This window comes from Sus scrofa, chromosome 6, assembly GCF_000003025.6.
Source record: "Sus scrofa isolate TJ Tabasco breed Duroc chromosome 6, Sscrofa11.1, whole genome shotgun sequence".
NCBI lineage: Eukaryota > Metazoa > Chordata > Mammalia > Artiodactyla > Suidae > Sus > Sus scrofa.
In genome coordinates, this window is record NC_010448.4 from 82,893,492 (window position 1) to 82,918,549 (window position 25,058).

The following is a 25,058-nucleotide window of genomic DNA, read 5'->3' on the forward strand; positions in this document are numbered from 1 at the left end:
CACATTTCAGCCTTCGAGGGATACCTTCACAAATTTGGCCCTATCAGCATTCCAGAGATGCTATTTTTTTTCTTTTTGGCCACATCTGCGGCACATGGAACTGCTCAGGCCAGGGATCAAACCTGAAATGCGGTTGCAATCGGCGCCACAGCTATGGCAACACGAGCTCCTTAACCTGCTGCTCCACATGGGAACTTCCCAGAGATACTATTTTTTAGAAAAATATTTTTCTTTAAATAGACTTTTGTTTTTCATATTTAAATAAATGTATTTAAAAGGAAACTTTGTGTCACTAATGTAAATGGAAAAGACATAAGAGATAAATATAAAAAGAGATACAATGAACACAACACATTGCTTTAATGGCCCCCAGATGTGGCAGCCTGGGCGAATCTCGGTTCCTCCCCCCTTGTTCAAACCGGGGGTCAGAGAGTGCTGGAAGAGTGGGGAGACTTCCTCCCTGAAATAATCAAGGGGTGGAATGAGAATTGAAAAAAAGAGTGTGTGCACAGTGTGAGTCAATGCTCTTTAAGTGTGTCTTCGCAGCACTTAAGATCCCACCATTTGTGAAAAAACACTTCATCCACGCTCCGAGCATGGCATCTGACACATTCACTTGCTCACCCGAATAGGAAATGGGCAAATATTGTTTGTGGAATGAATGGAAAGTCAGCTGACTTGCCCGGTGACGCAGAGCTAACACAGTAGCTGATCCACACTCCCCAGGAAGGGTCTGCCTGCCAGCTCAGTCCTTTCTCCATCTCTCCGCTACATCCAGATGCCCCTCCTACGGAAGCAGCAGCATCAGTAACCATCCTGAAGAAAGGGCCAGGTTCTTATTCCATGCCAAGCACTGTCCTGAGCCGTTTAGTGAGCATATGTTGCTGAATCGTCTCAGCAACGCTGGGACAAGGATCTTATTAGCCTATTTTACAAATAGAAAGCTGAGATTTAACGAGAGATTGAATGTCATGCCCATGACCACACAACTGGTAAATGGGACCTTGGTCTGTTTACCCCTGAAGCCTGTGCCCTTTATTTCCGGCGGACCAGAGGCCTGCTGGAGGGAGGTCACTGATGGCACTGTGCCTTTCCCTTTGCCACCTTCCTGCCGAAGAGAGAAGGCTATTTCCTGGTCCTCAGTTGTCTTATCCTGATGAGACCTGGCTTGCAGAGGGGAGCTGGAGCCAGCTTGCACAGACACACAGCTCAGTGGTTCTCATCTCGTCTCAACTCCACGTTCAGTGATGTTACCTTGTGGCTTGAAACTGGCCACGGTGAGAGTATTCGTCCCAGAGAAATGAGCACATGTTAGACGTCAGGGCTTTGTTCCCCTGGGGAGCTGGTTGTTAATCCTTTAGCGGCACACTGTAGCTTGACTGCTTTGCTTTGGTTTTGGTTTTTGCTGTAGGCCAATAGTTCTCAAACTTGAGCATGAGAATCCCATAGAGGAGTTCTCTTGTGGCCCAGCAGCTTAAGGATCCAGCATGTCACTGCAGCGGCTTGGGTTGCAGCTGTGCTGCGGGTTTAATCCCTGGCACAGGAACTTCTACATGCCATGTACATGGCCAAAAAAACAAACCAACGAACAAAAAAAAAAAAAATGGGAGAGAGAATCTCAGAGGACTGGTTAAAACACAGAATGCAGCCCCCCCCCCCCAATTTCTAATCAAATGGGTCTGGGGTGGGGAGGATGTGCATTTCTAATGGGTTCAGGTGACACGGATGCTGTTGAGAACCACGGTTCTAGGAGAGGCACAGAATCACAGGATGTGGGGGATAGAAGGGTAGGTGGTCCGGAAGTTCTAGGTTGGGAGTCCATGAGCAGAATTTGGCTCAGACGATGTTTCCGTTGATCTTTTGCCAATGCTTGGGAGAGTACATGCATAACTGTGGATTTCTGTCTCCTCTTGAGCCTGGCGACACTGATCCCGGGTCCCTGCATGGTACTAGCTGCCTGACACTGAAGAACCACTGCCCAAGCTTTCTTCCCCTCGTTGGTCTCATTTTTCGCCTTACCTGCCTGGCCCCTACAGGCATCTGAATGTAGGACCCTGCTAGGCCAATCCCCCATTTTACAGAGGGGAATGCAGAGGCTCAGAGAGAGGGGAAAAGATTTGCCGAGAGTTACACAGCTATTAAAACAATGGCAGACACATCATTGGAGTCCATTCCTGAGATGCCTTGCTTCACATAAACCAGCCCCCTCCCCACCTCCAAAGAGGGTCCTCCTCACCCTGGACAGCTCAGGGAGGCACGTCTCACCAACTCATAGATGTTCCTAAAACTGGGGCTATGGTCATCTCTGTTGTTGGAGCTACAAGGGACCCAGCCCTCCATGACTTCTCTGAGATGCCTCCAAACACAATGAACCTGCATTGCCCAGCGCAGGTGCTCACCACTGTTCCAGCAGGTTCTAGCCACGTGGTCATAGGCAGATAACTTCTCCCGCATGTCATTTCTTTGAGGAAGTTAATAATATCTCACAGGGAGGTTGTGGGGATTAAATGAGATGATGCACGTAATGATTTTAGCCTAATGCCCAGCACTCAGAAAGCAGTCAGTAAACATCAGTGGTTGTCATCAGTAATACTATTATTATCATCATATTGTTTCATCTGGAAAAAAATCTATCCCTGTGTTGTGTCCAAGTCACTCTTTCATCTTATGTGAGCCACGTTCAGTAGAGAAACAACTTCCGGGAGGTGATGGCCAGGGTCCTGGTCATTGCTGTCCATTGCCTGGTAGGGGCTGGGCAGGGGACACAGGACCCAACTCTGGTTCAGAGGCCCATGTTCCCACTTCCCTGTGAGATCTCAGCCAAGCTCCTTCCCTCTCTGGGGCCTGAAGGGTGACTGGCTGTGCTCAGCCTTTTCCTGCATTAACATATTAAAGCCTCTTAACCACAGGTTGCCTGGCCTCAGGTAGCTTCCAGCACCTATGAGGGCAGGTCCTATCATTATCTCTATTTACCATTGGGCCACCCTGGTGCGGAGAGCTTAGGTAGCATGGCCTAGTTAGTAAGGGGACAAGATCAACCAGACCCCACGGCACACTTCACCACAGCCTAAACCTCCGGACTCAATCAGCTTGGACCTGATTGCTCTCTGCTTTCGGAGGCCTCAGGACTGTCTGACTTTGCCCTGCACTTAAGCGCCTGCTTTAAAAAGAAGTGGCCTGGAGAGGTGATGAGTCCATACAAGTTAGGGGCTGAGCAGAATTGCAGAATAAATTGGTCCAGAAATATTCACCGAGGCCTTCTGAGTGCCTGGCCCTGAATGCACGCCCCCCCAACCCCCCAGTCAAGGGCTCTGGGCACACTCCTGCCTGAGTTGGATAGGGCGACAGGGGCTGAGCTGAGAGACTCACATGGAAACCTCGGTCCACTTGACCTGAAGTGCCTTCAGCACGATGTCGGTGATCCCTCCGAGCAGACCAGGCAAGCCGAAGGTGTAGTGCACGCCATATGTGTCATAGATGTTGCAGATACCAAAGACGTCAGGCTTGTGTTGAAGACACATCTGGGGACAAACACCATTATCAGCAGATCTCCATGTGGGACTGATACTCCTTACCCACCCTGTCACAGACCCTTGGCATCTGGGGGCACCAGTGGCAGGATGGACATTGGGGCTCAATGAAGTAAGTGCTTCTGGACTTGAATGTGCAGTGACATCACCTAGGGAGCTCATTCAAGTACAAAAGTCAGATTTAGTGGATCTGGGACCTGAGATTCTGCATTTTGGGGGGCCATACCCTCAGCATATAGAAGTTCTTGGACCAGGGATTGAACTTGTACCACAGCAGTGACCTAAGCTGCTGCAGTCACAACACTGGCTCCTAACCCCCTGGGCCACCTGGGAACTCCCAGATTCTGCATTTCTAAAAGTCCCAGGTGATGCTAATGCTGCTGGTCCACACATTGCTCAACAGGGGCACTACTCACATTTTGGGCTGATAACTCTGGGTTGTGTGGGGCTGTCCTGTGCACTGTAGGAGGTTTAGCAGCATCCTTGGCCTGTACCCTCTAGATGCCAGTAATACCCCTCACCCCATTGTGTCAACTAAAACTGTCTCCAGATACTGTCTAATGTCCCTGGGGGCTGATGGAGACCCACTGGTCTAGCCCAAACTTAACGGCCATCCAAGAGACTACATGGTTGATTCAAAGAAAAGAATCTGACCACATCTCCAGACTCCACTTCAGCACTCCTTCATTTCATCACTTGACCTCCCAGATGGCCATGAGCCAACAGAGATGGTGACCAACGCAAAATTGCTCAGGCTAGTTCCCTCCTTAGAATCCCCATGGTCTTGTGTGTGTGTGTGTGTGTGTGTGTGTGTGTGTGTGTGTGTATCTTTTTGTCTTTTCTCAGGCCGCACCCGAGGCATATGGAGCTTCCCAGGTTAGGGGTTTAATCGGAGCTGTAGCTGCTGGCCTATGCCAGAGCCACAGCAACACGGGATCCGAGCCGAGTCTGTGACCTACACCACAGCTCACGGCAACGCTGGAACCTTAACCCACTGAGCAAGGCCAGGGATCAAACCTGAAACCTCATGGTTCCAAGTCGGATTCGTTAACCACTGCGCCACGACGGGAACTCCTGTGCACGTCTTGCTTTCATCAGAGGGTCTCAAAGCCAGAGGAGATAAAAGATATGTGTTTCACCTAAATGTCCTTCAACAGATGAATGGATAAGAAGATGTAGTATATATGCACAATGGAATTCTACTGAGCCATAAAAAAGAACGAAATAATGCCATTTGCAGGAACATGGATGGAACTAGAGACTCATATTAAGTGAAATAAGTCAGAAAGAGAAAGACAAATACCATATGATATCACTTGTATTTGGAATCTAATATACAGCACAAATGAACCTTTCCACAGAAAAGAAACTCATGGACTTGGAGAATAGACTCGTGGTTGCCAAGGGGGAGGGGGAGGAAATGGGATGGACTGGAAATTTGGGGTTAATAAATGCAAACTATTACCTTTGGAATAGATAAGCAATGAGATCTGTTCTATAGCACTGGGAACTACATCTAGTCACTTATGATGGAGCATGATAATGTGAGAAAAAGGAATGTATGTGTGTATGTGTGACTGGGTCACCCTGCTGCACAGTAGAAAATTGACAGAACACTGTAAACCAGCTATAATGGGGGGAAAAAAGAGGTGTTTCCACTCCAAAGATGAAAAGCAGACTGCCCCATCTTTGGTCAAATCAAACTGTTGGTAAGTGCTTCCTTATTTGGGCTTGAAACCGCCTCCCTAAATAGCCACAGTTCATCCAAATTCAGCTTCTTAAGCCACCCAAAAAGTCTATTCTTCTTTCCTCCATCAAGCCTTCAAACCTATGAAGATTTGCTGTTCCTAAGTATTTGTCTTAGAAGTGTGTTATAACAAATTGGCTGTAATGGAGTATTCTGGTATTATCAATATCTGTTGAATATTAAAGGAAGACAAATCCATCTACTTAGAAGAAGAATTAAACAATCAGAAGTGGACATGACCTGGAGTATCAGCCCAGTCTCCCTTGTGTGGGTGCTGTCCTTCCCACCCCCATTCTCACTGGTTCATGGACAGCAGCCATATGTATATGATGTGCCCTCCCTCCCCGCCAAAGACGGGCCATGTTATTCAAGTTAGACCAATGAGCCCCTTCCCCCAGGACCTTGGGGTTGGGGCCAAGAGCTTCTGCCTGGCTGCTCTCTTGAAGAGAGAGACTACATTTCACCATGTGGAGTAGAAGTAGGAGAAGTGAGAATATAGAGTGAGAATAAAGCAGATGCTCAGAAAAAGCAAAGAAAGAAGAGGAGGGACTTCTTGAGCTCCCCCGCGACATTCCCACCCCTGGTGCCAGCCATTCCTGGGCGCCCAGCAGCATTCCTGTCCTTGGGTTCTGTAATACCCCAGTAGCCTTAAAACAAATCCTCCTTCTTTCTGAGTGAGCTTGAATGGATTCTGTTATTTCCTTCCCAGATCCTAACAAATGCACCATCCAACCCAGGTCATTCCCTCACCCAAGATCTGAAGCCAAATTGAAAAGGTGCCAACAGCTGTCTAAGGCAGCCCATGGCATTACATAATGGCCCACCATGGTCCCAGGGGCCTGGACCTCGGTGTAAGCCAAGGCAGCAGGTGTTAGCTGCCCAGCTCCTTACCAGCAGGATCTTGGCTCCCCCGATGGAGATCAGCCCAGCTATGAAGCCCAGCACCATGGCAAGCCAAGGAGAATGGATCAGGTAGCAGGGGATGCCCATAGCCACACCTCCTGCCAGCACTGCATTGTGGATGTGAGTCTGCAAAGAAATAGCTTCACGTGAACGAAGTGAGGTAGAGGGGACAGCAGCTCTCCAGGTTACCTGAAAAGCTGGTAGCAAGACACCACAGTAATGTCTCCCTTGCTTCTCTGATGCCAAGACCAGCCTCCCCCTCCCCCCCCCCCTTGGGACCTCATCAATGGTCTTATTTCACCCCACTTCTCAGGCTCAGGGAGCAGTCACCCTGATTGTGGCTCATTTAGCTTGGAAGTGTAGTTACTCAGCATCTTGGCCACCCTGACACTTAATGTGCTGTGTCCTGGGGCATTTAACAACTCGGAGCTTCAACTTTGTCACTAGAAGAATGTTTGTTTGTTTGTTTGTTTGTTTTGCCAAGCTTGAGGCATGTGGAAATTCCCAGGTCAAGGATCGTACCCATGACACAGCATTGATGATTTCAGGTCCTTAACTCACCGTGCCATAAAAGAATTCCAGTGGACTTTTGATTGTATTTGCTTGATACAGTTGTTGTGAGAATTAAGTGAAGTACCGTATGTAAAACTCTGAGCACAATGCCTGGTATTGAATATGAGAAGATGCCCTATAAATAAAGCCGTTCTTATTGATTTTACCACTTTTTTTTTTTAAGGGCCACACCCATGGCATATGGAGGTTCTCAGGCTAGGGGTCAAATCGAAACTGTAGCTGCTGGCCTACACCACAGCCATGGCAACGCCAGATCCAAGATGCATCTTCGACCTACACCACAGCTCACGGCAACACCAGATCCTTAACCCACTGAGCAAGGCCAGGAATTGAATCTGCATCCTCATGGATACTAGTCAGATTCGTTTTTGTTGAGCCACAATGGGAACTCCTGATTTTACTACTTTTGTCTTTATTATTCGGCTGCTTGGTGCCTACGTGACCCTGTATTATTGGACCCAGTCCCAGTAAGCTGGCCCTTGTTCCTGGGTCATGTCTTTGCTTTGTCCTTCATTCCTCTGGAACTGAAGCCTTACCATGCTTTTTTTTTTTTTTTTTTTTTTTTTTTAATTTTTTTTTTGGCTGCACTCATGACACATGGAAGATCCTGGGCCAGGGATCGAACTCATGCCACAGCTATAACCAGAGCCACGGCAGTGATAACACCAGATCCTTAACCCACTGCGCCACCAGGGAACTCCGGCCTTACCTTGCTCTTATGCTACTGCCCTCTGCCCCTCTCAATTCTACCCAGATCTTGGAGCTCTGGGGCCTGGGACCAGTTTCTGGGCTTTCCTAATCGGAAAAGCCTACACCTGCCACCCTGGATGTCCCCACCTTGTCTGATCCCAGACTCCCTGTCACCATGGAGCTCACCTCCCCTTTGTGCTATTAACCTGTCATCCATGGCCACCTTCTCTCCACTCCAGCCCCTGCTGTCTGCCTACGCTTTTCGCCGCCCTCTCTGACTGGCTGACCTCATGCCCTGATCATCATGGGAACTTGTTTTGTCTTCGCTCTACCCTCTTACCTGTCTCTCCCCGCAAAACTCATACACACAGTCTCCCAGCTATGCCAATAAGAGCAGCTAATATTTGCCCAGCATGGATTCCACATGAAGCACTTCACGTATGTTGTCTCTCATCGGCCACTTTATATACCAGGCAAGTGAGACTCAAAAAGTTTAAGAGGTCACATGGCTAGGGAAACTTAGTACTTTATTTCTGATTCTGTGCATTCCATTTTTTTTAATTCTTTTTTATGGCCACACTTGTGGCATAGGGAAATTCCTGGGCTAGAGGGTCAAACTGGAGCTTCAACAGGAGGCTTACTCCGCAGCCACAGGCACACCAGATCTGAGCTACATCCATGACCTATGCTGCAGCTTGCAGCAATGCTGGATCCTTAACCCAGTGAGGGAGGCCAGGGATCCAATCTGCATCCTCAAGGATAATAGTCAGGTTCTTAACCCACTGAGCCACAACAGGAACTCCACACATTCCATTTTTAACATTTCTTGGGAAAGGGGGAGAGGCTGACTCGCTCTATCCCAGTTTTCTCTGCTGACTCTCACTCGTGGGGGCTGCCTTTAATAACCAGCAGGGTATGTTTGATGTCAACGTGGATGGGTTTAATCATTCCCCCAGAGAGCTTTTGATCATTTGACAGTCTCCTGTGTTCCAGGCCCATTTTGACAAGCCAGCACTGTCTGGGTTGATACTCCATGATGCTGCAGACAAGGCTCCATTGCCCCATGTGCTCTGTCCCAATCCATGGGGCTGATGCTGGGGGAGGGGGCATGAAGATACGTGTCAGGCCCAGAGAACCCAAGTGCCGCCCAGGGGACAGCCCCCGCCTCACCATGTTGATCTTCCCTTTAGGGTGAATCAAGGCTGACATTGAGATGGCTGTCACCGCGCTGACCGCGAGGGCGTAGTAGGTATTGAATATAGCCTTCTTCCTTTCGTCTGGGATGTCCAGCAGAGCGGAGTTGAAACTCGGCCAGAACATCCACAAGAAGAGGGTGCCTGGGGGTCAGAGAGGGTCAGAAAAGTACTCCTGCCCCAAAGCCCAAGCCTCAGGGATATCAGACAGGAGAATCCCAAGTCTCAACTCTGTCACTTTCTAGCCCTGTGACTTCAGGCAAGCCACATCTCCTTCCTGAATTCTTAAGCTGGTAGGGCCCAGCTAATATACTTCATGGGTGAGGAAACCAAGGCCCAGAGAGTTAAAAGCACCAAACTCTGGGCTTCCTGACCTCTGCCTGTGATGGCCAAATGCTTATTTTAAAAAATTAATGGGTCTCTTTTCATTTGGTCCCCTGGCCTGGGATTCAGCCACCCGCTAGCAATCTCACTGGCTGATTTCCTTTCTCTAATCCTCTCTCAGCCTATAAGTTTAACACTTTCACTGGAGCTCTTCAAAATACATTATTGGAGTTCCCGTCCTAGCTCAGTGGTTAACGAATCCAACTAGGAATCATGAGGTTGCGGGTTCAATCCCTGCCCTTGCTCAGTGGGTTAAGGATCTGGTGTTGTGAGCTGTGGTATAGACCATAGATGCGGTTCAAATCCAGCATTGCTGTGGCTCTGGTGTAGGCCGGCACTACCGATCCAATTAGACCTCTAGCCTGGAACCTCCATAGGCCACGAGTGTGGTCCTGGAAAAAGACCAAAAAAAAAAAAAAAAAAAAGACAAAATACAACATTATTACTCCTCTGTTTTTTTGTGGGTTTGTTTGGTTGGTTTGTTTGGTTGGTTGGTTGTTCTTTATTTTTTTTAATTTTTTTATTTTTTCTGCTTTTTAGGGCCACATATGGAAGTTCTCAGGCCGTCGGCCTACACCACAGCCACAGCAATGCCAGATACAAGCTGTGTCTGCAACCTACACCACAGCTCATGGCAACACCAGATCCTTAACCCACTGAGCAGGGCCAGGGATCGAACCCCCTTTGGATACTAGTCAGGTTCGTTACTGCTGAGCCACCAGGGGAACTCCCTCCAGTTCCCTCCTTTAAGTTGAGGACAAAAGGACTGGATAACCCTGTTCACACTGAGGCTCTCCTCTCCTTTGGATATGAATGACGAGAAGTTCCCTAGAGAGAAGCACATCCTTCAAAGATATGGGCTCATCAAACCCCATTTGAGGAGATGGGTCCTAAGGGAGCGACTTCAGGGAGGGTTGGCAAAGGAGAGAGGTCTCCCCACAGAGCAGTTTGGGAGCTTCTTGCTCACCCCGGATCTGAGCCCACCCACACCTGCCTTGTTCTTACCCAGCATGGCAAACAAACTGGGGCTCGTGGCCGTCTGGTCTTTCTCCTTCCCTCTAGTGGGCAGAGGCCTCGGGAGGCAGCAGCTCACAGTCAGCCCGAAATAGGCCGCAAACACATGGATGTACATCATGTTTACGTGGTTGTCCACCTGCAACAAAACCCGGCGGGAGCAGTGAGTGGCAGCATCCTCTGCCCACAGGGAAACCCCTATGTTCCTTGGACAAAGCTCTGCGCTTCATGTGGGAGGCATGACTTGAAGTCAGGAGGCTGACTCAGCCCAGCAGTCCCCTGTTCAGAGGTGCCCTGTGAGTCCTGTGTATATAATCCAGGGAAGTTACTGGCTGGCATCATCATTAGCTCTTAAATACTTCCAGTCGAGGTCCACCTAGGTGGGGAAAAAGTCAGGTGGACATGCACCCACTGCTTCTTACTTTTTGGCAGAATTTCAACTCTGCGTGGAGTATGAGTGATAGAACCTATACAACATGAAGCAGCCAAGACTTCTTATAATACTGAACTAAAGTCTTCAGAAAATTCCAGCTATGTGCTCATTTTGCTTTATGAATATTAAATGTCATCAGCCTTAATAACTCCCTTAGTGGGCTACTGGTGGGTCCTGGTAGCTATGCCTTGAAAAAAATATCCAGATTGGGCAGAATTTTTACCACCATGCCCCACAGACCCGTACCATCAGCGCTTTGCCAAATTTTTGCAATAACTTTCCATCTGGCCTCCCCATTTCCACCCTTGTCCCCCAACTGATTATTCTCCATGCAGCAGTCAGAGTGACCCTGTTAAAATCTTAAGTAAGTTCATGACACATTTCTGCTCAGAATCTCCTGTCTCACTCAATGTCAGAGTTCTGACTACGACCTACAGGATCCTGGTCCTCTGTCCTCCTCAAACCTCTATGAATTCACCTCCTGCTCATTCCGTACACACTACACTGCCCTTGCTCTTCCTCAAGTCCCCAGTCATGTTCCCACAGCAGTACCACTTTGCACTGTCTGTTCCATTGCCTGGAAGACAGGGTGGAGGCAGTGGTCCACCCTGGGTACAGGCAATAAGGGGATGCGTTGACTGTAGAGAATTTAGAACAATAAGAAAAGCAACTAAAAGTCTGTCTGCTTTTTATTATCACTGTGTGCCAATATTTCTGAGCAGGTCAGTGATAAGCTCCCCTCCTGAAAGAGGTAAACCACTTCCACAGCCCTGCCCTTGATCTGCCTCTGTCCGTCCTCAGATATCCACATGACTTGCACACCTGCTGCCTTCAGATCTTTGCTCACAAATTACTTGCCCTGTGAAGCCTCCCTGGGCACCCTTTCTAATGCTTGAGCTCCCCTTCCAACCATTCATATCTCCTTTCTCCATTTTATTTTTTCTCCATGGTACTTGACACTATCTAACATGCTACATATCTTTTGCCTAGTTTAGTGTTTACGGAAGCTCTTTCCCTCTGGAATAGAAGTTCCATGGCAGCGGCGTTTTCCCACTGCCTAGAAAAGTGACTAGTGCATAAAAGGCTCAGAATATTCGTGAAATGAATGAACAAACGGCAAGGAAATCTCAGTCGCACATAAAAATGAAAGTCTGTGGAATTCCCTTATAAGAACTGAAGAGGTCTTATATTCTCAATCTCTTTGAAGAACTGCAGGAATCCAAAAACCACATTTGGGAATCATCAGCTCGGAATACGCATTTCTTGAGTTGCCTCTACTGAATTAGCTCTGGCTTCCCTTGAGCCCTTCCACTCAACAAACCCAGGCTGAATTGAAGTTTTGAGGAGAAGCAGTGAACGCACAAAATCAGTGCTAAACCCTCCCTTGGACCGGCTAAACTAACACATTGAAGCTGCAGAGAAGAGCGGAGATGGCTTTGAATTAGTGCAGCCTTTTAAAACAACTGCTCTGAAGACCATAACAAAGCAGGAAAAGACTTACAACGCGCCGCCCCCAGGGAGCGTTTCACCTCTGGGAATTAACCTCTTTCCTTGACAGCCCTGTTTTTACCGTGGGAACCACTTTCCATGCTGGTTGTTGCTGATTGGACCAGAGCGGGTATATGACCCAGGGGCCCAATCAGATTCTCTTTTCCTGGATTATAGAATTGAAACTTTCTGAGAGAGAAGACACATTTTCTGTGAGATCTGGGACATAGAAATGCAGAAACAAGTGGAGGGCTGGGAGGGAGATTTGATGAAATTTGAATAAGACAATAATTTGAAGATTGGATCAATGTTAATTTCCCAATTTTGGTAACTGAACAATGGTTATGTAAGAGAATACTGTTGCATATAGGAAATACACATTAAAGTATTTAGGGATTAAAATAAAGTCATATATACAAGGAGTTCCCGTCGTGGCGCAGTGGTTAACGAATCCCACTAGGAACCATGAGGTTGCGGGTTCGGTCCCTGCCCTTGCTCAGTGGGTTAACGATCCGGCGTTGCCGTGAGCTGTGGTGTAGATTGCAGATGCGGCTTGGATCCCGCGTTGCTGTGGCCCTGGTGTAGGCTGGTGGCTACAGCTCCGATTAGACCCCTAGCCTGGGAATCTCCATATGCCACGGGAGCGGCCCAAGAAATAGCAAAAAGACAACAACAACAACAAAAAATAAAGTCATATATACAAGTGAAAAGAACCAAAAATTAACAGATAATAAGAAGTTCCCATACTACCTTCTAGATCATTGTTCCTTTTTCCTCCCCAAATATCCCCAGCTCTCTTGAAGACCATACCAGCAGACTCTGCTCTCCTTGCCGAGGTTACCTACCTGCCTCTCAGTCCCCGAGGCTTTCAATGCCTGCCTTACTGTCTTTCTCTCCATCCCTCCTTCAAGTCATCATCTTAGTCCCTCCAGCAACCTACTCTTTGTTCCTTGACGTTTATTCTTCTAACATCTTTTAAGACATTATACTTCTTCCACCCACATCCACTGTCAAGCCTTCGATCCTGTCATTAACAGTAACTGTGCAATCTTTAAAATCTCAATTTCAAGCCTCCCATCTTATCACAATCACCACCTCCTGTTGGTCCAGCTCACCTCCTTAAGTATCTTCATGCCAACAGTTCTAGTCAATTGATCCTGATAATAATGATAACAATGATGAAAATAACATCACTGTTACAGCATTTTGCTAGATGCTGCTCTAAACACATCATGTATGTTAACTTGTTGAATCCTCATGATGGCCTTAGGAAGTAAGTGTTTTTTTTTTGTTTTTTGGTTTTATTTGTTTGTTTGTTTGCATTTTTTAGGGCTACACCTGTGGCATATGGAAGTTCCCAGGTTAGGGGTCAAATCAGAGCTACAGCTGCTGGCCACAGTCACAGCCACAGCAACGCCAGATCCGAGCCATGTCTGTGACATACACCACAGCTCATGGCAACACGGGATTCCCTACCCATTGAGCAAGGCCAGGGATCAAACCCACATCCTCATAGATAGTAGTTGGATTTGTTTCCACTGCGCCACAACAGGAACTCCAATAAGCATTCTTATTATCTCCATTCTGCAGATAGGAAAACTGAGGCACAGAGAGGCAACTGAGTTGCCCACAATTACTCAGCTAGTGTGGCTTGAGCTGAGATTTTTTTTTTAGGGCCGCACCTGCAGCACATGGAAGTTCCCAGGCTAGGGGTGACATCGGAGCTGTAGCTGCCAGCCTATGCCACAGCCACAGCAACGCCAGACCCAAGCTGTGTCTGTGACCTACACCGCAGCTCATGGCAATGCTGGATCCTTAACCCACTGAGCAGGGCCAGGGATCAAACCTTCATCCTCATGGATCCTAGTCAGATGTGTTAACCGCTGAGCCACTAAGGGAACTCCCTTAAGCTGAGATTTGAACCCAAGCCGACTGGCTACAGAATCTCTCCAGAGTGCTCTTCACCCAAAGGCCGCCGGCTTTTGCTGGCCATCATCAAAGTCACCTTCTCACCCCTTCCTTAACCAGGTTAGATCCTGTGATCCACCACCATATTCCCTCCCTTGCAAATAGCCCCATTTCTGGCCTTTCTTGGTCTCCTTGGCTCTCTCTGTGCAGAACCCCAGGCTAGTCACATGCAACTCCCTGCTTCTTTCGCAGGGAGGGAAAGAGCTATGGAAGGAGCAGGAAAACTGTACACAGCCCTGGTCACATGTGCATCGCCCACATGACCACGAACCCCAAAGGGGACCTTGGGTGCTGCCCGGCAGTCCTACTGCATCTCTCTGGTCCTCCCAGTCTTCCACTCTCAGGCCCATGTCACAACTCACCTCTCCTCAAACCCACACCTCCCCTCTCCCCTCAACACTCAGCTGATGACTTTGCCTCTTGCATCTTTGAGAAAATACAAGCAGCAAGTAGAGAATTTTCTCCTGGCCGGAGACAGGAGCTGTGGAACACACCACCAAATCTGCCAGCTGACCCACAGTCCCAGACTTCCCTCCTGTTATGAAGAAAAGCTCTCCATGCACCTGCCACGGGTGCCCAGAATCCCACGCCCTCTTTCCAACTCAAAGACTTAAAATCTTACACTTCCTCTCTCTCTCTCTCTATTTTTTTTTTTTTTCCTTTTTAGGGCCACACCCTCAGCATACGGGGTTCCCAAGCTAGGGATCCAATCAGAACTGTAGCCGCTGGCCTACGCCACAACCACAGCAAGCCAGATCCTTAACCCACCAAGCAAGGCCAGGGACCGAAACCATGCCCTCATGGATGCTGGTCAGGTTCGCTAACTGCTGAGCTACAAAGGGAAAGCCCATTCCCCTTTTGCATTATCAGTTTTCCTCTCTCTACTGACTTATTCCAGCTGGCATAGAAATATCAGCTATCTTGGAAGTAAACAAATGAACAACCACAATCTCCCTTGACCCCATTCTGCCCTCTAGTTTTTATCTCCACTCCCCTTGATAGCAAAACTCCTTGGAAAGTTTGCCTCTACACGCTGCCTCTATTTCCTCATTTCCAACTCTCTCTTAAAATAATCAAGTCAGGCTTTTGCCTCCGACCTTTTCCCAAACTGAACCCAGTGGTCATTTCTCAGTCCTAAGACTTCTTGTTTAAGTTTTTATTGAAGTGTAGTTAATTTACAAGGCAGCGATCATTTCTGCTCTACAACAAAGCCACCCAGTCATACACAGGCACATGTCCATTCTCTCAGGTTCTTTTCCCACCTGGATTATCATAGAATGCTGAGACTTCTCATCTCTGTTTACCCACAGGTCCTAGGGGCTCTCCTACGATCCTTGGCTTTAAATACCATCTATACCTTAACAACTCTAAAATGTACACCCCCAGCCCCAGGCTCTCTTCTAAGCTCCAGACTTGTATATTTCCACTTAGCAACTCCCTGGAATGATGGTACATGTCTCTAGCCCTCACCTTCATCCTACCTCACTCAAAGCTGAGCTCTGGATGCCACCCCCACCCCTGGATCTACCTCACCCCAACATGCCCCATCTCAGTAAACGACACTGTCATCTACCCAGATGCTCCAGATTTGAATTTTGGAGTCTTTTTTTTTTTTTTTTTTTTTGGTCTTTTTGCCTTTTCTAGGGCTGCTCACATGGCATATGGAGATTCCCAAGCTAGGGGTCCGCCGGCCTACACCAGAGCCACAGCAATGTGGGATCCTTAACCCACTGAGCAAGGCCAGGGATCAAACCCGCAACCTCATGGTTCCTAGTCGGATTCGTTAACCACTGTGCCACGACGGGAACTCCTGGAATCATTTTTGACCCTTCTCTTACTCACACTCAGTGTAGTCCATCAGCAAGTTCTGTCCGTCCTGCCTTCAAAGTGTGGCCGGGATCCAGCCTTTCCTCCACCCTCACGGTTATCATCTTATCCAAACCTAGATTGTTGCAATAGCTTCCTCTCTGGTCTCTACCTGCTCCATCCTTGCCCCCTCATGGTCTTTTCTGAACCCAGAAATCAGAGAGAGACTCTCTTAAAACATAAGTCAGATCCTATCTCTCCTTTGCTGAAAACTCCCACAGTGCTCCCCGAATTTCTCAGAGTAAAATCTGAAGTCTTTTCTCTGGGATATTGAGGCCTCGCAAATAAAACAAACCAAAACAACAACAAAAAACCAAGTGAACAAGCATGCATCATCTCATTTAATTAATTCCATTACTGCCCAAGCCCTATGTGGTAGCAATGGTATCCTCACACTGCAGATGAAGAAGCTAAACCTGTCTATCCCAGAGTCACGGGGGGCATTGAGGGCATAGCTGGGAGACCAACCTCAATCTTTGACTCCAAGTCCAGCTCTCTTTCTCCTGAACCAGGCTGAGCTCTTTTTCTCATCTGGGTTCTTTTACTACCTTGCTGTGTGCTCTTAAGCCATCACTTTCCCTCTCAGGGCATCTGCTTTTCCCCTTGCAATCAGCTCCCATCTCACTTCATTGTACCTGACCTCAGGGTCAGGGCTATGGCAGAGGAGCCAGGAGAGCCATCTGGACCAACTTCACCTTCACAGCTGGCCTCAGCTGTAGGCTTCTGACTGTCTCCCCCAGTTAGATTGTGTGTCCTCTTCCTGACACACACTGCCTGGTTTGAAAGAAGACACTGGCCACTGTAACCTTCGAGACCACTGCCCATGGGACCCCAGGAATTAACTGTCTTTGTATCCATCCCATAATTATCCTTTGAAGAGTACAATCTTATATATCATATTTTGGATGTTGTTTATATGCTGGTATAGACCACACTTTCAGAGCCCTATTTTGGCCTGTCTCTTTTTTATTTTAGTCCCAGAAACTTTACCAAATGGAGACAGAGCCCTCCTCTCCCACCTGCTCACCCTTCATCCCCGAGGCCCCTCCTCCCAAGCGCCGTGACTCACATTGAGGAATCTCTTGGCCACCATCCTTGTGGTGCTGAAGGCGGTCACCTCTATCACTGTCATGAACACCAGCTGCACCAGGTTGACCTTCCCCAGGATGGCACCCGCTGAGATCAGCACAGACGTAGCGCTCACGGTGGCTCTCTGAATACTGGGGAGGGGGGAAAGACAGCGATGACTAAGGAGGAAGAATGCCTCTCGCGCCTTCATTCACTCATTCAACAAACACTTGTTGAGGACCTGCTCTCTGCCTAACACTGTCCGAGAAACTGGAGTAAGAGAATGAGTAGACAAACTTCCTACTCTCATGAGGCTAGATGCTACCCAGCCTGGGGTCTCCTTTGTCCCCTTCCCCCATCGGGGTGGCAGCCACACTCTGCGAGATGGACCTACACACACTCATCTGTTGTGAGGGTGCGCTGAGGTTCTCATGGGAAGGTCAGGGTGTGTTAACAGAGGCTGGTGGTTCCCCGAGGGTCCCCCCTCTGGGATCTGTTAACTGGGATTCCGCCCTCACCATCTCTTGGGCGGCATCACTCACAGATGCTCAATAGAGGGCGCTCTTTACTCGCCAGCCTGCCTGTCCTTCAGTCACAGGCCACCCTCATCTCTCCTTCTCCATGTAGTGGAAAGAGACTGGGTTTGGAAGCAGGACAAGCCTGGTTTCCAGGTCCAGCTTTGCCACTCGAGCAGCTATTTAATCTCACTGAGCCTGTTTCTCCATCTGTAAAAGAAGAATGATGGTCATACTTATCTCATGGGAGGGCTGTGGGGGATCAGAAAGGAGTCATATGCATGTGTGTCCAGCACACCATGACGGGCACAGAGAGCTAACTCAGGACTATTACGGATTCCTCCTTCTCTTGACGAATGAGCAAGCTTAGGGTGGGGATTCTGAAGGAGAAAACGCTTTTCGTTTTCAAGGCATTTATGATTCAACCGGGGTGACAAGGCTGACATCACGACCCAGTCGATTCAGACCATCTGTGATATCACGAGGCGAGAGGGGGTCACTGGAGGGAGAGAGCACTGTAAACTGGACTCATCAGGGAGGGCTTCCTGGGGGAGGTGGCACGGAGCCAGACAATCCATGGTTGTTAAACTGACCCTCTTCTGGGCACCTTTCCCCCTGGGAGTTGATGACAAACCACGACCACTGCTATCACCATCATCATCTATTCAGCTTTGTGTTCAACAGACTTGCAAATCCATCAGGTCGTTTATATTTGAAACCAAGGAACCCTCTGTAAATGGTGCTAGGGTACCATTTGGCACCTCCATTCTATAGGAGAGGACATTGAAAAGAGAAGGAGTCACTTTTTGGGTAATGGCCACATAGCTCGTTAATGACAAATGTGAGGCTTAAACCTACCCAGTTGCCCTGGATCCAAAGCCTGTGCTCTGAAGTTTGGATCCGGCCTTCCCGGTGTTGGCTGCCAATGCTGTGTCTTGCTTAAGGCACTTTGCAGGGAAGGATATGGGGAAGAAGCCTCCCAGGTACCAGGACTTATTTGGACTGGAGGGTCACCCCGTGTTTTGCCGTGGCTGGTCAGGTGATACCTTTGGGGGAGTGCTCATTTAACTGGCAAAGGTCTAATTCAAGAGATTGTGTGCCAGTGGCGAGATTGCAGCCCCCCAGGGGCCAGATGGGATCAGGGCGGTGTGGAGAACGTGAAGTACAGGACTTAGGACCCGCCTCTGTCTGGGCTTCCTGGGTTGCAATCCTGACCCAGCCACTTCCTGGCTGTGTGGTCTTGAGCCAAATACTTCACCACTCTGTGTTTCAGCATCCTCATCTGTGAGGCAGGGGCAAGGCTTACAGAGCTGTTGGGAGGGCAAAGTGAGTTAAGCCCAATAAGGGGGCTGGTTATTGCTATGACAGACCCTCCTGGGCCTTTCAACATAAGGCATGAAAAACATCACACCTTCTAGGGTTCTTTTTATTTTCATCTTTGTTCCAACAACCATTCACTAAGTCCTTACTAGGTGAGGAAAACAAAGCTGAATAAGACAGGCCTTTGCCGTGCAGGGACTGGTCGTCGGTGACTCAAGGCAGAACCAAGGCGGTGCCAAGTCAGGCCGCATGGTGTGGGTGAGGCCACGGGGGAGGGAGAGGGCCTGTCTGGGAGGTGAGCCCGGGCACCGCCCACCAGCCCAGCCAGAGCAGGAAAGGCCAGGAAGGAGCCCATTGTTCAAATCTGTGGGGCCAGTCCTTCTGGGGGTCACAGCTGGGAGGACCCACGTGGTCAGGGCGGGACAGGGGCGTTCACTCAGGCCATAAATGGCCTCTGCTTGTCTTTCCAGATTGAGTCAAGAGCAAACGGATCCCTGCAGGCAGGATGTCAGAAGAGGGCAGCCTGGAAATGTCTGGAAACTTAGTGCAGGAGGCCAAAGGCATGTGTGGCCTTGAGCTGAGGCCCATCCTGTCAGAGCTCCCCCAGAGTGCCCTTTGTCACTTCCTGGGCGGTTACTGGGGGCGGTTATTGAATCCCCATGGGGATCAGCTCTAAAGTGGTTTTATTTTTTTTTCTTTTATATAATGATTTTTTTCCCCATTATAGCTGGTTTACAGTGTGCTGTCAATTTTCTACTGTACAGCATGGTGACCTAGTCACCATACATGTACACATTCTTTTTTCTCACATTATCATGCTCGGGTGGAGTTTGTTTCTGGGCTAGTAGGGAGCTGGCTAGATTATGTTTCTTGTCATGATCACTCTGGAGTGTGTGGGGAAGGTTACAGAGAGTTAAAACTGAAGCCATGTCCACCACGCAGCTGGGTGTGTGATCCCAGGCAAATGTCTTAGGATCTCTGAGCATTTAGTTCAGACCCCCTACTCAGAAGGGTTAAACAAATAATGTTTGTGACTTTACAAACACAGCACAGAGCCTGGCTCATGGAAGGGTGTTCAGCAGCAGTGCCCAGAGGGGAAGGTAGAGTGGCCTGGAAACGTGATGGGGTCCCCAAGACACCTGAGATGGGATTTACCATCATCTGGGCAAGATAGGGATTCAGAATTGGATAAAATCAAAAAACGATTTTTTTTTTTTTTTTTTGTCATTTGTCCTTTCAGGGCCGCACCTGAGGCATATGGAGATTCCCAGGCTAGGGGTCTAATAGGAGCTATAGCTGCCAGCCTACACCACGGTCACAGCAACACCAGATCCGAGCCGAGTCTGCAACCTACACCACAGCTCACAGCAACACCGGATCCATAGCATCCATGTATGTATAATGACATGCATGTATATATGTGTGTATATGTACACATGTACTCTTGTGTAACCATCACCCAGGGTAACAGAGAGAATGTTTACTGAACCCCATAAGCTTCTTTTGGGCCCCTTCTTAATCAATGAACACCTTGCCCAGGTAACCATTATTCTGACTTCTGGTAACACAAGTTAATTTGGCTAGTTCTTAGAATTTCTTGCAAAGCTAGCTAAATAGATCAAAGTTCATTTAACTTGGATAGCTCTTTTGTCCACCAGCATTTGAGGACTGAGAGTACTTTTCAAGTGACTGTTTCTCTGAGTGTGAGATTTCTTTTGGTCTTATCTCCAGGCATTTTTCTTTGAAATTATATTTAATGTGAAAGTTTACAAAATCAAAATCAATAAAAAAAGAAAGGACACAGTGAGGGCAGTAGATCTGGGCCCCTTGTTAGACCACAGAGTAGAGTTGTCAGATGAGACAGAGGATGCCAGTGAAATCTGAATTTTTTGTTAGTATAAAGAAGTCCTGGGAGTTCCTGCCATGGCTCAGTGGTAACGAATCCAACTAGTAACCATGAGGATGCAGGTTCAGCCCCTGGCCTCACTCAGTGGGTTAGGGATCTGGTGTTGCCATATGCTGTGGTGTAGGTCCCAGATGTGGCTCAGATCCCACATGGCTGTGGCGTACACTGGCAGCTACAGCTCTGATGTGATCCCTAGCCTGGGAACTTCCACATGGTTCAGGTGTGGCCCTAAAAAGGAAAAAAATGAAAAAAAAAAAAAAAGTCCTGAATATTGCATGGTGTCAGGGCTGGAAAGAGAAGGGGACATCCAAGCTTTTCTGAGAATCTGCCCTCTTGGGCCCCACATCTCCAAGGACCCAGAAGGGATCCATCCAGTTACCTAGTCAGATTGATGCTCATCTTCCTGGAAAAGGTCGGGCTCAGGAAGCCATCCAGCAGGAGCGTCAACTGTACCCCGAGAGCCAGCAGAAAGAGATTGAAGGCCACGCTGCTCCAGCAGTGTCTCCGCAAAGATGTATTGAGGAAGCCCAAGCCAAGGGCTGCAATGATGACCACATCCTGGAAGCCTGCTCAGGGAAGAGATGTTGGGAAGGAGGAAGGGAAGAAGATGAGGTGGAGGATCTTGTGAAATTAGAGTTCTACAGAACTGCCCCTGGAAGGGACATTAGGGATCGTTTAAAGGTGCTTGGTCAAGTTACTGGCCTTCTTTGAGCCTCAGTTTCCTCGTCTGAATAATGGGGGAAACACGGACATACCATGCAGAGTTGAGGGAAGGATTAACTGAGTCAATGCAGGGCCTGGCTCATGGTGAGTGTTCAGGAAATGCAGCTATTATTGTTATTATTAAACTTAATGATATGAACACGTGTAGAGCGTCACGACCCGTCCTTGGCACATCGTTGACACTCAGTAAAGGTGATGACTCCTGCTACTGAGAATCGGGTTCAACCTCGTGATCACATGCATGAGAATAAAAGGCCACAGAAGGTGGTGACTTGGCTCAGGTTATGCAGAAAATAGCAGGCAGAAAAGGGTCCAGAGATTCATACGCAAGAGCCAAATTATCTTTGGTTCTTGCAGAAAACAGCTCTCTCCCTTTGGCCTCTGCTGAGAGGGACCTGGTACGTGGGCAGAAAGCACCAGGGCCACTTGGATAACCCTCGCCTTTCCCAGCCTCAGACCCTGTGCAGGGGCTGCTGTGGCAGATGAGCGCAAGGGACTTAGCTAATATTCTTGAGGGGACCAGCCAAAAAAAAAAAAAAGGGGTAGATGCTTTGAATCAATTCCAGGTTTGAAACATGGGTCACAGTGTAGGCTCTGGAACTAGATAAGCTTGGGGTCATATCAGGGCTCTGGCATTTCCCAGCTGTGTGGCTTAATCTAGTTCTTTAAATGTCTCTGAGCTTTAATAACAACCTGCATTTATTAAGCGTTTACCGAGGGTCAACACTGTTTGAACCACTCATTTGGGTCTTACAACCACCCTTCGAGGAGGCTGCTGTTATCATCGCCATTTTACAGATAGGAAAACTGAGGCGCAGGGGATTAAGTAGCTTGCTCCAGTGCATAGAGTAGTAATTTAAACCTACACGGTCTGCTCTGGCGTCTGTGCCTTGAACAACCACACTCTTTGCCCCCTGGTGGTTTTCTCACCTATTAAATGGGAAAAAGAATCATACCTCCCTCTGTCCCACTGCCGGAATCTAAAGGTATAATGCACATTATTGCTCGGAAGAGTACAGACTATATTTTATCAACAAACATCCACTATTTTTACATGTGTTTAAATGCCTGGCAAGAGATCTTGACGGAATTTGCCCGCCCCCCACCCCAACTAGTGGAGATTATTTCAGGGTTTAGGAGTTTTCACTTTGTTAAAATTTTATGCAACCAGTGTAAAGACAGTAAAGAATTTTTTTTTTTAAGGAAAAAACATGGGCTTTGAGGTTAGACAGTTCGGTTTAACCCTGGCTCTATTATTCCCTATTAATTCAAGCCATATTAAATTGCCAACATTTGATCATTTTGAGCAAATATAAACAGCAATTTTTATTTCCACCCCTTAGCTGTACAGCCTTGCGGGTTGCTTATTTTCCCTATCAGCTGCATAAGGGCAATTATGCTCCCCTCGGGGTTGCTGAGAGATCCAAAGGAAGTCATATTTTGTTCAAGAGCTTAGCACAGGGCCTGGCACACAGAGAAAACTCAGTAAATGGGGGCTGTTCACCACCGCCATCACCACCATCACAGCATTAAAACTCACCTGGTCTCCTGCCTTGGCTCTGATAACAATGAGGAAGCTCTCCTTTCCAGAACTCTCCAAAGCCTCTTCAATCTAACACCTAAATTCACTTTCATTGAAAACCACACATAACTAGGATCTTGCATATAGGACTTGGGTGGGTGCTGATGATCCCGGATCAGTCTGACAACACCGGGCTGTAGGAGACCCGAGCACCTCCTTGGGGTCTGGGGACTTTGGGGGTGGGTGAGAAGTGGATATTCAGGAGGATTCAACTTCCCCGCACCTTTTTCTCTGACAGAAGAGAGGGGGAGGTATAGGCAGTGCTTCAGCTTTCGGCTTGCATCCCCTTAGGAATCCAGTTTGGAATGGGTATGGGCAGGGCACATCTTGTATAGGGGTTCCTCCTGGGGTGGCTCAAATTCCTTCAGGAGCAAAGCAGCAAACCGTATGTATGAAGGGTACAAGGGAGTGATGAGGCTTGTGGCCAATTGGAGCCTGCATGCCCAACTTTAGATACTCAATCTTTTCTTTCTTTTTTTTTTTTTTTTTTCTTTTCTTTCTAAGGCCACACTTGCAGCAAATGGAAGTTCAAATTGGAGCTGCAGCTGCTGGCCTGTGCCATGGCCACGGCAACACTGGATCTGAGCCACAGCTGTGACCTGTGCTGCAGCTTGCAGCAACACAGGATCCTTAACCCATGTTAAGTATTCCGAGCAAGGCCAGGAATAGAACCTGCATCCTCACAGGGACAATGTCGGATCCTTATCCTGCTGAGCCACAACAGAAGCTCCAAGTTTAATCTTTTCTTAAAACACTGGTGTTCAAAGAAACCATTTTGCAGCAATGCTCTGTGCAAAGGGTCTGGACTTATGAAGGTTCCATGAGTATGGGGACCCTTCCATTTTCCTCTCATTCTACAGAAGGGGATCAGAGAGAGCCTGTGATTTCCTCAAGGCCACACAGCACATCAGGAGGAGAGCCAAGGTCTGGACTCCTGGTACTTCCACCAGCTAGGCTGTCTCTTGTTCTTGCTTGCCCTCACCTCACTAAGGGACCTTAGGCAAGTCCCTTGCCTTCTTTGGGCCTCAGTTTCCCTATCTGTAACACATGGGAATCAGACCTGATACCCTCTAAGGACTTACTGCTCTAGCATATTCAGAGGAGGGGATCAGTGGGTGGGGAGGGGGTCACCAGGATTAGGGCAGAGGTGGGGATCTAAAGATTAGAGCATCAGGAGTTCCCGTCGTGGCGCAGTGGTTAACGAATCCGACTAGGAACCATGAGGTTGCGGGTTCGGTCCCTGCCCTTGCTCAGTGGGTTAACGATCCGGCGTTGCCGTGAGCTGTGGTGTAGGTTGCAGGCGCGGCTCGGATCCCGCATTGCTGTGGCTCTGGCGTAGGCCGGCGGCTACAGCTCCAATTCAACCCCTAGCCTGGGAACCTCCACATGCCGCGGGAGCGGCCCAAAGAAATAGCAAAAAGGACAAAAAAAAAAAAAAAAATAAAGATTAGAGCATCAGAACCTCTTAGCTGGGGGGTTTTTTCAGGCCAGCTGCTACCAGGTATAGGAACACAGGACCCCTCACCCAAGGCCCTGATGGAGGGGTTGTGCTTCAGTCAGAGAGTTTCTGGGAGTCATCGACAGATCCCACTCACCCCAAACTGGTCAGTAAATTCCAGTTTAGTAAGTTTACCCACATAGTAAATTCTAGTAACTATTATCCCAAACTTGCCCCTCTCCTCTCACCCCCTGCATCCTCCCACTCCCTCTCCCAGCTTCCTGGGGCTCTGGCCCATCCCTGCTCCTCCCTGCCCTGTCCTCAAGTTCAGCTCTGGGTCCCAGCTGGGGGCATCCCCACTGTCAGCCTCCACCTCTCAGAGCCTGCACTGGGCCCCACTTGAGCATCTGGTCTGATAAGATAATGGGCTCTAAGGTGTCCAGGGGTGATAAAGAGTGGATGGCTGCAGGAGCCCCAACGACTGAGCCCCAGAAGGGAGTTTAACCGTCTAAGGCAGGTCTTTAGGAAAACCTTTTATTTTGCTTTTGAGGGCTGCACCCGTGGCATCTGGAGGTTCTCAGGCTAGGGGTCCAATTGGAGCTGTAGCTGCTGGCCTACGCCATAGCCACAGCAATGTGGTATCTGAACCGTGTCTGTGACCCTCACCACAGCTCATGGCAACGCCGGATCCTTAACCCACTGAGCAAGGCCAGGGAT

General features: G+C 48.5%; 1 protein-coding gene across 1 annotated transcript in view; it reads right to left on the reverse strand.

Annotated features, from left to right (window-relative positions):
* The window catches only part of RHCE (Rh blood group CcEe antigens), a gene marked incomplete at its 5' end in the record, with an annotated part of 44,654 nt that overhangs the window by 12,907 nt on the left and 6,689 nt on the right, over positions 1–25,058 (reverse strand). Inside the window, 6 exon segments of the mRNA NM_214378.1 lie at positions 3,370–3,521; positions 6,169–6,306; positions 8,614–8,780; positions 10,026–10,173; positions 16,859–17,009; positions 20,978–21,164. Of these exon segments, the coding sequence (NP_999543.1) occupies positions 3,370–3,521; positions 6,169–6,306; positions 8,614–8,780; positions 10,026–10,173; positions 16,859–17,009; positions 20,978–21,164 (943 nt within the window).